Source organism: Paramisgurnus dabryanus, chromosome 15, assembly GCF_030506205.2.
Source record: "Paramisgurnus dabryanus chromosome 15, PD_genome_1.1, whole genome shotgun sequence".
Taxonomy (NCBI): domain Eukaryota; kingdom Metazoa; phylum Chordata; class Actinopteri; order Cypriniformes; family Cobitidae; genus Paramisgurnus; species Paramisgurnus dabryanus.
In genome coordinates this window covers 16,514,590-16,532,725 of record NC_133351.1, presented here as the reverse complement: position 1 = coordinate 16,532,725, position 18,136 = coordinate 16,514,590, and the positions used below count along the sequence as shown (strand labels likewise).

The 18,136-nt window shown below is 37.1% G+C and overlaps 2 protein-coding genes across 3 annotated transcripts in view; one reads left to right on the top strand and one right to left on the bottom strand.

Annotated features, from left to right (window-relative positions):
- The window catches only part of pth2ra (parathyroid hormone 2 receptor a), an 84,405-nt gene that overhangs the window by 13,643 nt on the left and 52,626 nt on the right, over positions 1-18,136 (bottom strand). The window contains exon 9 of the mRNA XM_065251672.2: positions 14,141-14,207. Within this exon, the coding sequence (XP_065107744.1) occupies positions 14,141-14,207 (67 nt within the window). The remainder of the gene's footprint in view (positions 1-14,140; positions 14,208-18,136) is intronic.
- On the top strand, positions 837-11,292 carry LOC135733268 (sterile alpha motif domain-containing protein 3-like). Of its 2 annotated transcripts, XM_065251670.2 has the most exons (7): positions 837-1,112; positions 3,640-3,687; positions 6,180-6,325; positions 6,498-7,508; positions 8,362-8,517; positions 9,069-9,161; positions 9,763-11,292. In XM_065251670.2, the coding sequence occupies exons 4-7, from the start codon at positions 6,510-6,512 to the stop codon at positions 10,069-10,071; spliced, it is 1,557 nt and encodes a 518-aa protein (XP_065107742.1). In that variant the 5' UTR covers positions 837-1,112; positions 3,640-3,687; positions 6,180-6,325; positions 6,498-6,509; the 3' UTR covers positions 10,072-11,292. The 2 variants fall into 2 exon arrangements, with proteins under 2 accessions (XP_065107742.1, XP_065107743.1); XM_065251671.2 differs by lacking the exons at positions 837-1,112; positions 3,640-3,687 and having other exon boundaries at positions 5,938-6,325.

The following is an 18,136-nucleotide window of genomic DNA, read 5'->3' as shown; positions in this document are numbered from 1 at the left end:
TAAATTCCAGTATGACAGTTTTAATAAAGGAGAAATATGTCTACATACCTTTTCTATAAAAGACAGTGTAAGATAAAATCTATGTCATTCCCAATCACACATTTTAATTACCCCTAATATCCACCATATTGCCTCCATATCCAGATCTGTTTAGTGGGAGTATGGAATTTTTTGACAGTTTTTGGTATGTGAGTCATTACAGGATTTTACACATCGCTCATCATACATTTGACTTTTCAACTAGAAGCAGTTTACAGATCCCACATCAAAATGCATTTTCCTATATTTAAATAATAGATTTTTGCCACTCATTTTTATTATTATAATTTTTTTCACATCTGTTAACAGCTATACTACAGTCTTGACTTACCAACACATTTTAATTCGGTACTTTTTTACTGAGTAATGAGAAGATATCGCAACACTGTTTAACTGGAGCTTCCCTCTAATTATACAGTATACTGCATGACAAGAGGTTGGAAATATGAATTTACGGCATGGTTTCCAAGAAATGCTTATTGCTTAATATGTTTTTTTCCAAAAAAGTAAATTAGCATATAAATAAGAGAAAGCTAAAAATATTCATTGTATATTCACATTTCAGTGTATCTCATTTTTCAGTGTGTGAAAATGTGTGAACCTCAGTGACACAGTGTGAAAATCTGTTTCTGTGAATCGGAGTGGACCAGCATGCCTGAGAACAACACACCAACACCATTAACTGTAGCTGTACAATCAAAGCTATTTCCCTGTAAACCCGGACAATTTGAATTAACTTTAAATTAAAAATCTTACACTCTTAGAAATGAAGCATGCGTGTAGTTAAATTTAAGTACTGGTTTATGTTAAAATTACTAAAAGTATTATTTTTATACAGTAAAAATAAGCAAGTTTCTTTGCATTAAATTAAAAGTATAACATTTTAAGTCTAAAAAATTTAACAGATTAAAACCAATGTAACCAGATCACTTTAAACCTACTAGCGGATGAAGATTGTCCCAAATCGCTTTCCGTAGTAATCGCACATGCAGAGAAGACGAGACGACCCGTGGACGGCATTTTCCAACTGTTCGCGTACAACTTTGAATCTGTTATCATCCATAAACTATTTGGTAAGTATAACTTTTTTTAGTAATATATTTTATGATTGCACGTTTGTGACAACAGAATGTTGCCGTCAGTGATGGAAATAAAGGAGTTATAAATAAACGCGCTCAATAGAACAGGTTGTTTAACCATCCAAATGATTTCTAGACAGTTTTATTACGTTAAAAAAGTTACCAAGATCTCATTTAAAAAAACTATCGCAACGCCATGGCTGACACACTGGGCTGAACCGTGTTGTAATGTGAGTACCATGTTAAATACGTCGTGTTAATGAAAAAACTATAAATAACTTCACTGCCACACGTGAATGAAGCGTGACGTCACGTCACGTCGGTTTCACACCGCAAGCGTGAGCGGAGCGTGTTTTTCGGCGCCCGTGTTAACAAGTTAAAGCATGTACAACGCACGCGTGAGCAGCGCGTGCTCGCGTGGCAGGAGCGTCGCTGAATGAACAGTGCTGCGTGCCGATGGTTTCGGCGTCGACTCTATTTGTGCTGCGCTGGTCACGCTCAATTAAAGTAATGCATTGCTTATGCTATAAATGGTCGTGGATTGACGCGAAAAAGTGTAAGTTCACCAAAAAAATAATTGTGACGCCTATTAGTCATGCCTTTGAGCAATTTGAAAGAAAGGAATGCAATTTAAAAACACAGACTGCCCTGTCATTCACTGTCTGCCCAGCACTAAATGAGTCCTCATTTATAATCTTCAGAGAAATGGGTACATCTATAAATCTATGCTTAAACCAGGAGTGGGGAACCCTGGGTCCTGGAGGGCCACTGTCCAACAGAGTTTAATTCCAACCCTAACCGAACACACCTGAATTTAATTTCCAAGTAATCCTGAAGACTTGAATTAGATTGTTCAGGTGTGTTTAATTAGGGTTGGAACTAAACTCTGCAGGACAGTGGCCCTCCAGGACCAGGGTTCCCCACCCCTGGCTTAAACTGTTGAAGGGAAACACAATCGACTGCTTCATGCTGTAAATCATGAAGTTTTTTTATTTTATCTTAAAACTTCAGAGAAACAGATTTAATGTGCCATGGGCTTTTTATGTCTATAATTGTGTATTGTTTCTATATCTGTCATTACACAGACCAGAACAGCACGAAAACAATGTGGATTAATCAAATCACAGTTAAATTAATTACACTGACTATCAAAAAGCATCTTGAAGAGGTTTTGCTCATTAATGCATGTAAAATAAAGTAATGTGAACTTGAGATTTTTATACTGTCTGCACAGTATGCGCTGCAAACGCAGCCGGTGTGAAAGCACAATGGACACGCGCTGCTCACGCTACACATACGTGCTGCTCACGCTTGCAGTGTGAAACCGGCGATTGAATGGAATAAATAGCAGAATAAAAAATAGTGAGATGTTCATTGAGATATGTGCTTTCCTTTGTGCATGTTGCAAAGTCATAAAAAAGAACCGATCTTGGCACGTGCACAAACACTCACATCGCTCACTCGTACGCACACACTGTCACTCACGAACACTCACAAGGCTATCGCACACAGACACACACACGTTGCTATCGCACAGACACACACACTCACATTGCTCTCGCACACAAAACACACACTCTGTCACTCTCACTCACTCACTCATACGTGCACACACACAAACACTGTCGCTCACACTCACTCGTGCGTGCACTCTCTCTATCTCTTACACACACACACACACACTCTGTCGCTCGCTCACTTTCACTCACTCGTGCGTGCACACCCACACACACACACACACACTGTCGCTCACACTCACTCGTGCATGCACTTACACACACACACTCAGACACACACACAAACACTGTCGCTTACACTCACTCGTGCGTGCACTCTCTCTCTCTCTCTCTCTCTCTCTCTCTCTCTCTCTCTCTCTCTCTCTCTCTCTCTCTCTCTCTCTCTCTCTCTCTCTCTCACACACACACACACACACACACACACACACACACACACACACACACACACACACACACACACACACACACACACACACACACACACACACACACACACACACACACACACTTTTCCTCACACACTCTCTTCGCAGACTCACTGTCACTCACTTGCACACACACACACACACACTTGCTCGCTCACCGCACACACGTTTGCTTCCTCATTCACACACACATTCGCTGTTGCTCACTCACTCGCACACACACTTGCTCTCTTGAACACGCACTGTCACTCATTCACTCTTGACGAAACCCGTTGTGGAGGACAGAAAAAAAAGAAACCTGCTAGTCTTTTCTGAAGCATCACCAATGCGATGTAGGTTGTCGCCCACTATGACACACTAGGGTATACGAAATTAAACGATCGAATCTTGCGTCCTGACACCCGTCTCTACAAGACCGTACATCTAATGGATTGTGCAAAATCGTGTAATTTGAACCGGGCATTAAGGCGCCCATACACTTTGAACCCATCATGAGATGAGCCAGTGGCTCAAAATATACTTGTTATAGATTTGGAAGGGACTCTGTATCATTAACACTTTCATGTTTTTTTTTTTTAGGCTCTGAATGTGGAGGTGTAAACAGTGTTCTGAAAGTAAATCTACAAGGTACCAATTACTAAAACACTATAAATTGAACCATGGCCATTATGGCCAGGGACACTCCAGATATCCATGCACATACTATGAATGCCCATGCTCATTCAAAACTTGGAATGCACTTAAAACTCATTTGAGTCGAAGTCATGTTAATGTTTTACCTTTAAGGACTACAACAGAACAAGAAATATTGACATGCCTTTTGTGTCCAGGAAGTGAAATAGCATCTAGTAGAGAGTACTTTGCTCATGTTAACAACCATCTGAGGAGTTATGAAACAGTAACTTGTATGTTTGAAAATTGTTCTTTTCAAACCAATATATATGCTACTTTCAAATCCCATAAGAATAGGAAGCATGCACATTGTACTATAAAAGACTTTAAAGTTGAACTATTGAAAGGACGTGATACAAATGGTGAGCGTCAACTATCTGAAGAGGATTCAACTGCTGAAATTGCTTCTGATTTAGATTGTGACAATTTGATTGAAGCGGAGGCAGAAAACGAGAACTTGCAAGATACAATAATTAAAAAATTGGCATCAGTCCTTCTGAAATTAGAGACTTTGTCGCATGTACCAAGCTCTGTAATTGATCAGTTACTGGAAGAGTTGCATTTCATTTTTACTTCTGCTGCAGTCCCTGTATCACACAGTACAGCTTTTGACATTTTCAATAAGCATAACCTTCAAGTTAATCAGTCAGTAATTAATGAACTCATCTTAGCCATTTCTGCCAATAATCCTTTGGCAATAGCTATAGCTAAGGGTGGTCCATTAGCCTCAGCCTTCAAACGTAAACAGTATTATAAGGAAAACTTTAAGGTTGTGGAACCTGTGGAGTATGTACTAGAGGCAAGGTCCAACAAAACCTTTCAGTACGTTCCCTTACTAAATTCTCTACAGCAGCTACTTGAACGTAAAGATATAGTTGATAAGCTTCTTGATAATCATGCAGTTTCTTCTGCAAATGTAGACCAGTATGCTTCTTTTCAGGATGGTGAATACCACAAAAACAACCCTTTCTTTTCAAATGAAGATTTAAGGATTTCCTTATGTTTGTACATTGATGACTTTGAAGTTTGCAATCCGTTGGGTACTTCACGCAAAAAACACAAACTGTGTGCAGTCTACTGGATTTTAGGTAACTTGCCTCCTGGTAGCAGCTCAGTCCTGTCCTCAATCTACTTAGCATTGCTATGCAAAAGTGATCATGTTAAAACTTATGGCTACAAAAAAATATTTGAGCCTCTTTTGCATGATATAGTGACTTTGGAGCAGCAAGGGCTGTTTGTTACACAACTTGGGTCATTTATCAAGGGCACAGTACAATGCGTTGTTGCGGATAATCTGGGGGCTCATGGGCTAGCTGGATTTGTAGAGAGTTTTTCAGGAAAATATTTCTGTCGCTTTTGTACAGCTCAGCATTCTGAAATTCAGGAAACAGAAGTGAAATCAGGGGTATTTGAGCGTAGAACCAAGGACGTTCATCAGCTTCACGTAAAGACAGCTCAAGAAAAAGGTGAAAGCTGCTTTGGTGTAAAAACTTCTTGTGTTTTAACTGACAGTCTGTCTCACTTTAATGTGACAAGTGGTTACCCCCCAGATATTGTCCATGATTTGTTTGAGGGCATAGTTCCTGTAGAACTAGCACGGTGCATTAATGTGCTTTTATCTAAGAAGTTATTCACTCTTGAACACCTTAATAATCTTATTCATTCTTTTCCATACAAAGAGGGGGATAAAACAAACCGGCCTCATTTGCTACCTAAAACCTTTCAAAAGAAACGCACAGTGGGTGGCAATGCCCACGAAAACTGGTGTCTTCTTCGATTACTTCCTTTTATCATTGGTAAACTTGTTCCCAGTGATGAACCTGCTTGGCAGGTGATTTTGGATTTAAAGGACATTGCTGAATTGGTTGTTGCCCCTGTTCATTGTCTTGAATCGATTGCATATTTGGAGTGCAAAATCTCAGAGCATCGAGAACGTTATCAGGAACTCTTTCCTGATCAGAAGTTGTTGCCAAAACATCATTTTCTGGAACACTATCCAGAAATGATTAAATGTTTTGGTCCCCTTGTGTCATTATGGACTATGCGGTTCGAGGCCAAACACAGCTTTTTCAAGCAAGTTGTTAGGCATACAAATAACTTCAGGAACATAACTTTGTCTTTAGCTACAAAGCATCAGTTTATGGTTTTTAATAATTTATGGTTTTTCCTGACAATGAAAAGCCTTCCTTGGATGTTGCACGAGTTTCAAAAGTCCCCATTGATGTCCTTAATGAGGATGTTTTGAACACAATTACCCAGACATACCCTGACATCACTGATGTTAACCTTGCCCAAAGTGTCACTGTTAATGGCATAAACTACAAAAAGGGTATGATAGTTGTGCATGGATCATGTGGGGGTCTACCAGAATTCTCTGAAATAATTCAGCTGTGCATTATAAAAGATGATTTGATTTTCATTGTCAAAAAACTCATCTCATGGTACAGAGAGCACTATCGAGCTTATGAGTTACATCCAACAAGAGAGCTTGCAGCTGTTGGTTTGAAGGAGCTTGCTGACCAGTATCCTTTGGCCGACTACAAAGTTGGATCCCTACGAATGGTGACTTTAAAGAGATTTGTACACATGACAGGTACTTTTTTAAAATGCATTTCTAATTTATTGGTTAATCAAAATGGTGTCGTGTAGCAAAAGTGTGCTCAAATTCATAATACAAAAACTAATTGCATTTTGATAGAAAACATATAGGCCTTTTCAGACTCAATATGAATTATCCTTAAAGAAAATTTACTTTTGTTTTGCAGAATAAATACAAGATGTCTGCAACTCTGAGAGTCATATTGGGAGTAGACGACGCACCAAAATTAATCCTGCCCAATGGAATACCCGATTCCATAGAAGACCTTAAAGGAGAGATTCAAAGACAATTCGGCCTATCTGGAAATTTCAGGCTGCAGTATAGAGACGTTGATTTCGACAATGAGTTTGTGAACTTAACGGCAACTTCAGAAATCAAAGACAAGAGCACAGTTAAAGTTATTAACTTGTCAGATGAGACAGTCACACTCACATTCACTACTATTCCGCAAGGGGAAGATGATGTTTTGCTGTCCTCATCATCAGACACAGACATACTTTCCTCCGCTGAATCTACATCTTCGGGTGCTTCCCTTAGATCACAGCCATGGCCCACAAACTTTGAAATACCTCAGTTCAGTTATGAGGTACAGATTCAGTTAGAAAAGGCAAATCAAGCCTTCTGCAGCAGTGGAACTCTTCTAAAAACAAGTAACAAACTTAGGTCTGATATACTAGATGGTTTGGCATCAGAAATCATCAAATACAAAGTTTATCCTTCTAGTACAGAGCTTGATGATGTGGCTCAGGCTCTGATAACAAAGTATCCCTTTTTAAAGGAGAAAGGATCTGTCACTGGCTTTTATGGATGGAAAATTAGTCTAAAGTACAAAATGGCAAACTACCGCACCAGACTAAGGAGCATTGGCTGCCCCGAGTTGAGCATCAATGCTGTAAAAGAAAAGCGAGGTGCCTTGATTCATGGACCTAACCAGGTAAAGAAGCCACGGAAAGCAGAAGTCAACTATTGTCCTGATTACCCTGCAGGCGAAACTAAAGAGAGCCTTGAGGAAGAAAGGAAAGCACTTACATTGGAGGTGAAAAAGAAGAACAACCAACAGCTAATCAAAAGTAAAATGGAAAGAACCTTTGCCTATAGAAGACAGGAAGTCGTTAAAGATATGCCCTTCATAGCGGAGTTCAAAAACAGATGGCCAGCCCTGTTTTCTGAGAGCCAGGTAAAGTATTATTCATCATCTGTATTTAAAGGAGAACTCCGGTCAAATTTAACATTGAGCTTGTTTTTTGTTTTGTTTTTTGGAAATTTGGATTGCTGTCAATACACAGAACAAAAAAAAACAAAATAATCGATGTTGTCTACACTGTGTTATACCGTTTTTAAAATTTGCACCCTGTTGACTTAATTGGGGCACCTTTTAAAACCTGCTTTTATGCCTGCTTTTAACCTGCAGTAGATGTGGAAAATATGAAAGTTAATTCAAGCAGCGTACATGCCTGTATTTTCTTCCTGTTTTCGGTCAAAATCCAAAGTAGTCGATTGTCGAGTTCATGCACGCCCGTCTGAGTCTACACTGTTGCTTAGTCACGCGCACAAACTCAACAATCGAGTTGCCCCAATTTAAAAGTTGCCCCATTTAAGTCAACAGGGTTTTTCCGTTGTTCTGTGTACTGACAGCACTCCAAATTTACAAAAAAACGAGCTCAATGTTAAATTTGACTGGAGTTCTCCTTTAATTTAAATATATGGAATTAAGGTCTAAATACTGTATTTGGGATTAAAACTAAAATGAGCACATATTTAATTGACAAAGGTTTGGAGGCAATGTGGTAAGAATCTACACATGTGGTTGTTCTACCTTTTATTACAATGCACATTACACACACATCCATATAAAATGGTTACAGATACATTGAACCACCACATCGAGGCAAATTGGATATAATTGTACCATGGACTAGATATAGCCCACAGATTTTGACATTCCTGCTCTACACCATATGTGATCATTTTAAATATATTTGTTTTAACTTAAAAGACTCGTAGTGAATCTGTATTTTAATATGTTTCAGGTAAATGCAGAATTCACCCTCATCACCACAGTCCCTCTGTTCTCAACCTTTATGTCCCGACTGGATCATTACTCCAGCCATCTAATAAGGGTATTCAAAAAGAAGGGGGGAACAGCAAGACATGATATCGACATAATCATTGCAGAAATGGACAAGGTATGTGTTTTGGGTTTATTTAGGGCTCTGACCCATGGGGGTTTAACATTTACTTTTACATAATTATGCTTTTTTTGTATTACGGTCTTGAAAAATAAATTATTTGCAAATATCATAATCCACAAATACTACACTTTGTACAAATATAATTTGCTATCCACAAATAGAAAATTCTATGATTTGTACAAATATAGGTATTTCTGTAAATGTTTGTAATTTATAAAAAGGATACTTTATATTTTGTGCACGTTTACCATGAAATGTCAGTTGTACATCTGCAATTCTGCTTGTGAAGTGTTGACTCTGCTTTTCTGAATTGCCTGATGCACTTGTTCATTCGTCCATTCGATTTTTTTTTTGTCAAACTGAACGATACTGCCTTCTTAAAGGTTGTTAATGGTATAAACTTGAGAAAACACAAATCAATTAAAAAATTGCACAAATCAATTAATAAAAAAGCATGGTAGAATAAGGTCATAATAGATTTGTCAATGTGATAATGGCAGTTTTTTCAAATAAAATGTTCAAAATCAGTTGTTGGTTTACCACAGAATCCCAGTGTTGAAGTACGACGGACATGCATCCTAAAGGCGTTGTGCGTCTATTTGAATGAAAAGCCAGACAGCCTTATTAAGGAGTACTGCGTAAGTTACATTCTTTGTCAATCAGAAAATGTATACAGAATATAGGTATTTTTTATATTTTAATTTCACAAATCTGTGAATTGAGATGTGTGTTGTGTAGGCTAAGAACATGCATGTTATCTATTGGTTTTCAATTCCAGTCCTGGGGGACCACAGCTCTGCACAGTTTGTATGTCTCCCTTATTTAACATACCTGATTCAGATCACCAGCTCGTTAGGAAGGAGCTCTATGAACTGAACTGGGTGTGTCAGATAAAGGAGACATATAAAATGTGCAGAGCTGTGGGTCCCCGGTACCGGAATTGAGAACCACTTGCCCATGGTGGCAATATATCTAATTTTCAAAGAAATTTGAATATGATGGTTAATTGGATTAATTATCCAAAAACATAATGGCCAACAATTTCTACATTATAACATTTTTGTTAAAGTTAAGCCAAGTTAAGTTAAGCCAAATAAACAATCTGCCTTATTCAAACAGACAACCAAAATAATAAGCATATATACTTTTTGGGAATGAGTATTGTGTTCTCTAATTGTAGACTTAACATATTTTGGGTTTGTTACTAATGATGCATAATTAATAATGTGTCTCTTTCAGGCTATTGAGGATATGACAGAAATGGAGAGAGTGGCTTTGGGTGTCTACATTGTTCGACCTGATGGAGCAGATGCTACAGATCCACCTGAGGATGTTGGCGTCGTCATTGAAGGCTGCACAGTGCTGCAAGATCTGAGAGAGATTGCAAATGGATGTGCAGTCCTGTTTGGCTTGATGTACTGTTTAAACTTGAGTTATCCCAAGGAGTTGCGATACACTTTTGAATTTTTTCAGAAAGTGTTGATGGAATTGGATGGGAACAAGCTCTCCACTAAAGTGCAGGTCCTCAAAAACAAACTGCATGAGTAAAACCACTTGCACCAGATAAGACTGGAAAATACTTTAATTGACCATGTTCTTATTTTTGGACTGCTGCCAGACAAAATAAAGCTGCGACCAATGACTGTTTGTAATAATTGCCATTACACGTGGTAAGATCACCTAAAGCAGACAAAATTGTAGTTGCTCATCGACAGTTCTTTTGGATTTTGGACTGCTGCTAGACAAAACATCTAGCAAGACAGAATGTTTGTTGTGGAAATTGAAATTTGTTTGGTGATTTCTAATTGGATCAAAATATATTAAATTGTACATTGTGCACTGGTGTAGAAATCTGGATTGTTTTTTTTTTTTTTGGTTACATAAACATTATACATAAATTGAACGTTGTCGGATGGTAAAAGCTTCACATACAAGTTTTATATTTTTGAATTTTTATTTATATTTGTTTTTTGAATTCATCAATTTGATGGGAATTTAAACGTGCTTAAGATATTAAGTTTATTAAAGTCAGGTGAAGTTACTGAGTTCACTTTACTGAGTTTACTAAGTTATAAAAAATGTATTTGTTTAAAGAGGTAGAGGTTCGGCTCTCCAAATTTCCACTTAAATGGAATGGTTAAATATTACGCTACTGCATATACATGATTATTTAGCCTCATTGTGTTTCTGACGGTAAAAAAAGAGGGTAAATTACTGTATATCTCATTGTCCCAATGTCAGTGATGTATTTTGTGATGGAAAAAAAAGTTGAGACATAAAATCTGGCACATAGTGGACATGGAGTGCGCATGCGGCAATCATTTTTCCATTTAGTTTGTTAGTCTGAGTGTTATAGTTAAAACAGTTTATTAAGCTAAAAAACAAAAGGATTTGCCTCTATTTTTATTTCGGCAGGCAACACCTATAAAATGTTTATGTTGTCAATGTTCAGATTCACTTTTTATCTGACTATAAAGCTATGGGATTAAACATCAGCTGGTGAAAGCAATTCACATAATTTTTTTTGTTTTAATTTTTTTATATTGGTCTAATTGCATTTTATAAGTGGATTTATGTTACTGTCTTAAATTTTATTTGTACACTTTGTATTTGTATGTAAGTTTTGCTTGCATATTTTCAAACATTTTGTCAGTCATGATAGTCCCAGATAGTGAACCTTTTGACAAATTATATTTCAATGTTGAATAAAAATAATTAAAGTTACTTCAGTAGTTTTTATTTGACCTACAGATTTAATGACTGGAACTTAGTTACTCTGTTTAAGCACAATCAACACAAATGGATAACATTAGCAAAGCTTAATTCAGTTTAATAAATTGAACTTAATCAGGTCATGTTAGTTCAAGCTATAGTCATTAAATTCAATGTAATAATTTACATTTATTCAAAATAAGTGTATGATGTTCCATTTAATTAACATAGTTATGAGCGATTTAATTAAAACATTATGTTACAATTAATTGTATATTACCTTTTACATTTAAGCAACTAAGTTATGTGGGACCGGTTGACATAACTTACTTAATTAAATACAACATTTCATTTCTAAGAGTGTACATTTGAAGTTCAGTGCAAGTGTACATGTACTGTAGTGAAGAGATCATCTAAGTGTGTGGTTGCACAGCATTGGCGTGGCCATAACAGGCTAACCACCATGGCCATTGCGTTATTGTGACTGATATAGACACACTGCATTAGCCTTCAGTAAGGATTTGAATTAATATTATTACTAGCCTTTGCTCTTTTTAGGCATAAAGAGAGGCCAAGAAATGTCACAGCGATATAAAGAGAAAATTTAAGCATGCCAGACTCAATCCTGAAAAGAAAGCTTGACTTGTTGGTCCACAGCTGGTGTCAGTCAACCACTTTGAAGAGGTGGCCTGACACCTGTGGATCCATCACTATCACAGCTCTCCGCTTTGTTTTCCTAGCCAGAAAACATTAGCAGTGACCCTCTATGCCACTTGGATGACAGTAGGTCACTCAGAAAGAAGACAGCATCAGGCATCTACAACAGCTGTGAGGGCTGGACAAGACGAGGCTGTCATTTGAACAAGCATAACACAGAATGCTAAATATGTGACATTTCATGGCTTCAAAGACTGTCTGTTATAGCAGAAATAGTGGGCAGATACACAACTGTAGAGAACTTTGGAGAGTATTTCTGAATATTAATACCACCATATGAAATAAATAAATAAATAAATATATATGTTTATGGTGATAGAAAAAGTTGATCCTGACACCCCTGAACATTACACTTTCAGCAAACTTCATGGTTTATCCTACAATGCCTTTAAAAGTGTAAACAATGTAGCAAAAAAAGTGTTAACAATCACACTTTTCATGCCAAACATTTTAGAAAGCCAAATATTTTTAACTTGCATGGTTGAAAATGAATGACAACAACTAAGATAAAGACAAAACAAAATAAACACTGTAGTTGCTAGTTGTTCGATATTATTGGATATAGTGATCAACAAACTCTTTGGTTACTCTACAAACTTGATGATTTACACCTATAAACAAAAATGTATTTGGGAATAAGTAAAATTGCTAGAAGAACAGAAGTTGTTATAAAATATCTAGAATCATTTGTTTGAAGAAGCCAACTGGTTTAATATTTAATATCTTTAAAAGGGCACATTTCATTAGATTTTAATAAGATGTCAAATAAATCTTTGGTGTCCCCAGTTCTAGCTCAAAATACCCCACAGATAATATATTATAACATGGTAAAAGTGCCACTTTGTAGGTGTGAGCAAAAATGCGGCGTTTTTGAAATTTTGTAATCACAAGGGGAGCCAAATTTCAATGACCTATTTTTTCACATGCTTGCAGAGAATGGTTTACCAAAACTAAGTTACTGGGTTAATCTTTTTCACATTTTCTAGGTTGTTAGAAGCACTTCAGACCAAATTATAGCACTTAAACATGGAAAAAGTCAGATTTTCATGATATGTCCCTTTCAATACATTTTTAAGTGTGACTTAAAAGGGTAGTTCGTCCAGAAATGACAATTGTTTCCATTTTTTTCTTTTTTCACAAAAGAAGATATTTTAATAAATGAATGTAACCAACACAGTTGATGGTAGCCATTGACTTCCATAGCATTTGTTTTTGGGTGAGTAAATGATGAGAATAAGCATTTTTGGGGAAACCATCTTTTTAAAGGGACAATAAGTAGGATTTACCCCCATCTAATGGTGAAAGTGTATTTTTCATTCAAACGAATAGTGCTCTTTAGCGCCTTGCTTTTCCAAATGCGTGTTGAAACTACGGTAGCCGTAATATAATCACTGATCTCCTTATCGGTTTCAGCTGGTTCACGTGTTCTGACTGAAAACGCGCTGTGGAAACGCGTTGGTAGGCTAGTGCTTTTTGTCCCTCTCTGCTATTATAGTTTATTAATACGGCGAAACGACATGGAAGCCTCCTTGGACTTACCCGTTCAATGTAAGTAAAGAAAAGAAATTCTAAGCTTACAAAGAAAAGCAGATCACTGGCAAAGGTCATTTGACATCAACGAGGACATATTTATGAATAAAGACATTGATTTTGATTAATAAAACACTTAAAAACCTACTTACTGTCCCTTTAAGCCTTCAAATACATTCTGGGTCAATGTGATGTAAACTCGACTGGCCTTACTTTAACTTGCATTACCTTCATAAATGAGTGCCCTGATGTTTAAAATCCAGCTTAAATCTTGTCTTACTTTAAATGGTATATTGACCAAGAAAAAAGAAAGTGAGGTTGACACATGGACCATCCCTCTGAGATACTTCAGTCTTTGCTAATGCCCATGTCTGAATCACATGGCATGTTACTGTCGGCGTGCAGTAATTGGCAAAACTAGCATAGAGTCACACTTATCCAAACACGCTGTAATTATGCTAATGTTTTTGCCAGTCTTAGACTGACATTTGCCTTCTTTGCCAAAGTACTTTTCATCTTGAGTGTTGCATAATGGAAAAAAGTTTCAATAAAGTCAGATGATTTCTTGCACCTCGGGGAGGATTGCCTCAGTCTTTGAACAGTTTCTCAGACTGGCACTTGGTTCAAACAATGTATTTTGCACGTTGTTCTTACTCACCCCAATGGCTGTCAAAATAGGGACTTGGTAGATCCATTTGATGTTTCCTGCACTCAGCTCCCAGCATCTTTAGATATAATGATTCCGATAAGAGACAGAGAGAAATATAGTGATTGGGAAGATAATACAGTAGGGGGAGTGCAGATAAATCAAATAAAAGTAAGGATATTTATATACAGATGTATCTAGAAAGACATAGTTTTCATTCCCATAGGCGATGATAACACAGTAATTTTATACCGTGCTAAGGAAATTTACTAGGCATAAACAGAGCTTAAGCTTATATTTTCTTCTATGACAACAACATTATTTAAAGTAGCTGTAAATAATGGATCAATGTTAAGAAAAAATACTCAACATGGAGAAAAAAGTTTGGATGGTTATTTTTTTCTGAAGAGGTGAAAATTATTAATGGATACTGTCCACTGAAATGCTGGTTTATTTGCTCATAAAGTTTCTCTCTCTCTCTCTCTCTCTCTCTCTCTCTCTCTCTCTCTCTCTCTCTCTCTCATTCTTGAATCACTGCCCCCCATTCCGTTAAGTGTGCTAAGGAGCTTCAGGGAACTCATTTACATTTGTTTACCCCCATTTGCTTCGGCATTCATAATCCCATTAGAAATGTCGCCATTCATAATCCCATTAGAAATGTTTACTATGAAGTGTAGCTGAATGGATAATCTACCATGCAGAGTTTATTGCCTATAAATAGGATATACTATAAGCACTCAGAGAGATGTTGAATGGCCAACTGGAAGCAAAATAAGGAGTCATAATAAATATATTGAATTTAAATGACCTCTTTATAAATTGTAAAAAAATAATGGTAAATAAGCTTCAAAGCAGTAAGTTTATAGGGCTGAACCTTTTATTACTGTGTATAACATTGGGCAATACGCCCCATTTTGAGATCGTCCTATCGTTAGCCTATGAGATAGCCGATACACAATAGTATCTTGGAGTGAGGCAGGAGTTTACTCATTTATTTATTTGTTAATTTTTTACGTTCATTTACTAAGTCACTTGATTGATGAACAAAAAGAAGCAACTGCAACACTGCCATGACCGCAACCTTCTTAAAACTGATGCCATTGATCCGAGTTTGAAAAAGACCAGGGGCCTCATTTATCAACATTGCATAGAAAATGTTCTATATTTTAACCTACGAATGAAATTTAGTATGTGCATAAGTACAAAAAAATCGAGATTCATCAAACATGCGCACGTGGTTCCAACGCACATCAGTAAGAAATACGTGATGATAAATCCCATGTGTTCTTAAGCACCATGCTCGTGCACGTTCATGGTCATTTGCATTCGGAAACGCCTCCAATGAACCATATATGGTGACAACGCCTCCCTTTATAAGTCACGTGGTTGTGCTTTTTCCCTCACCGCAATAATGGTTAAAAGAGTGAAAAAGAGGGACTTTACCGACAAACAAATTGAGTTACTGGTGGATGAGGTTGAATCCTAATAACAAATACTGTTTGGTTCACTAAGTGCGGGAGGAATGACTAACAAAAGAAAAATCTGCATGGGAACATGTTACCAGTGCATTTAATTCTGTTGGGTATGAAGAGAGAAAACTTACCGGAAATACCAAAAATAAAAAAGTGATTTAACATAAATTATCAGCAAAAAAAAAAAGAAAAATGTGTCACAGCACACAGACGTGAAATCAGTGCAACTGGAGGAGGACAGACAACGACAGAACTTTCCACCTTGAACAGCCGCATATAACCAGCATCATTGGCGCGATCTTTGAAATAGCGCTCCCTGTGGAATGGATGATTCGCTGAGTCTTTCAATAATGCAAGATAAGCCATTGGACTATGTCAAGCATTTTTCATAGCTTTCATTTATAGGGGTTGAAACCAATTTGACGCAAATCACAAATAAATAATTAACTTCAACACTAGTTTGCTGTTACTATATTGACACGGATCATTTTGAACACCTGCTTGTGGATAATAATTATACACTTCTTTACACACTGGGGATGATCCTGTGTAGTATCGCTATTCTACCACTAGATTCTGTGCATAAGCATGCTCCGAGGTGTGCGTATATTTACACACATTTCTACGTATAAGTGCAATTTGATAAATTCCACACTTTGGGTAAAACTTCCTACGCACACTTTACGCACACTTCTGTTTGTATGCACACTTGATAAATGATTTCCTGCATGCCAGAGAGCGGGAACAACACACTCACTGATTTGTCCCCCTTTGCCCACTAACAACCTCTCTAGTACAAGGAAATGTTAGAGCCATGCGTATTACAAGCTCATGTGCAAGGAAGAGTCTGAATCATGCGCATTACAGAAGGAGTCCATGCCGAGCGCATTCAGGTCAAGCAAGAGTACAAGACGCGTGCACTAAGTCCAGGTGCGCGTGAGAAGAAATACACCCGCGTTACAAGCTCTCTCATGCAAAGTGAAACCCAAAAACCGTCTGATGTGAGGAAAAGCACGCAATGCGCATGTTAATGTCAAACTATGATGATAATAATACCCCTCGCCAACTATCGTTATAAAAAGCCTGCTATTGGCAATATGTCAGACGATCGTCGATACACAATACTATCATCTCTCGGCACAACCTTATATAGGTTATATTTTTTTATTATTTATTTCTTTATTTAAGGTGGTATATACTGATTATTTCCAACTGGAATATTACTGTACATATTTTAACATATTTAAATAATTACAATCTGTGTAAATCTTTTGTTGCACATATTAATCAAACTTATTCATTTATACGGCAGATGCTTCAATTCATTGTGTATGCTTTCCCTTGGTATTAAAACAATGACATCTGCACTGTTAGTGCCATGCTACGCCAGCTGAGTTAAAGGCAACTAGAACCATCTGAGAATTCCTGTCATCTTCTCAGAACAGATTCTTTACAAAGTGAAAAATAACAAGCTTACTTTTTTGTAGTTTCATAATTGTATATTTAAATTTTGTTTTAAAATTATATCTGTCGAATAGACATTTAACTTCACTATTTAGACAAATCTGATCACCATCACCTACAGTAGTCTACAAACATATGCTGCTAGTTTTCTGTGCAACTGCTGGTTGATTACAGCCGTTAACTATCACAGTTGAACCAGCTGTTTAAAAGCTTGTAAACAAACTTTAGTTGAGATGGGCTAACTGGCACTTCTTTGCTCAAATAAATAAGCTGAAAACTGTACAGCACTTCATGCCATCAGAACTCTCGTTACGCAAAACTCTAGTGTCAGTGTGCTTTTAATAAACAATCTGTGATAAGCTAACTATGCCACTTTAGTACCAGTGAAAACTCTAAACCATCTAAAAACAAAGCTTTATGTTGTTTGCAAATGTGTAGTGTCCCCAGAGAAACAGCTTGTTGCTTGAAGACATTTGCTTTTGTAGAAGCACTAACAGCCTGCAAGCTTGTCCTCTGAATTCTGTATTCTCCAGGGCAATATCATTCTTGCAAGAGTTTGAAAATAACCCAAGGAGGTAAAGATGATGCCTCAGACATGGTCTAGTAAAAACACACATACACAACTTTACAAAAGATTTAAACTCTAAATGATCTGGTAATAAGCAGTTTAAACAGTGCAAAACTTGTTTACAAAAACATCTCTAATTAAGAGCAAGTGAGCTTGAAGCGATGGGTTGCCACAACATCCATGAAGAACTAAGATCTAAACTAGGGCTTATTTGCAGTATTTTCTTGAACAATATTTGATCACATCTAGAGTATGATTAAAGATGATAAGGACATTCCCAGACAGGGCTTAAGGCTAGTCCCAGACTAACTTAAATGTTAAATTTTCCTATCTTGATCAAAAACAACTTGCTTCGACATAACATAAAATAGATTATGGGCCCTATTTTAACGATCTGAAACACAAGTGCGAAGCGCAAAGCGCAAGTGAGTTTGTGGGCGGATCTTGGGTGCTGTTGCTATTTTCCCGGCGGGAGAAATAACTCTTGTGCCAGGCGCAAATCAA

Excerpts from the sequence above, each read along its gene's own strand:
- LOC135733268 (XM_065251670.2), top strand. The coding sequence starts at position 6,510 with ATGTCTGCAACTCTGAGAGTCATATTGGGAGTAGACGACGCACCAAAA. Across the intron at positions 8,518-9,068 it reads TCATTGCAGAAATGGACAAG|AATCCCAGTGTTGAAGTACG; the intron begins GTATGTGTTTTG and ends GGTTTACCACAG. Across the intron at positions 9,162-9,762 it reads GCCTTATTAAGGAGTACTGC|GCTATTGAGGATATGACAGA; the intron begins GTAAGTTACATT and ends TGTCTCTTTCAG.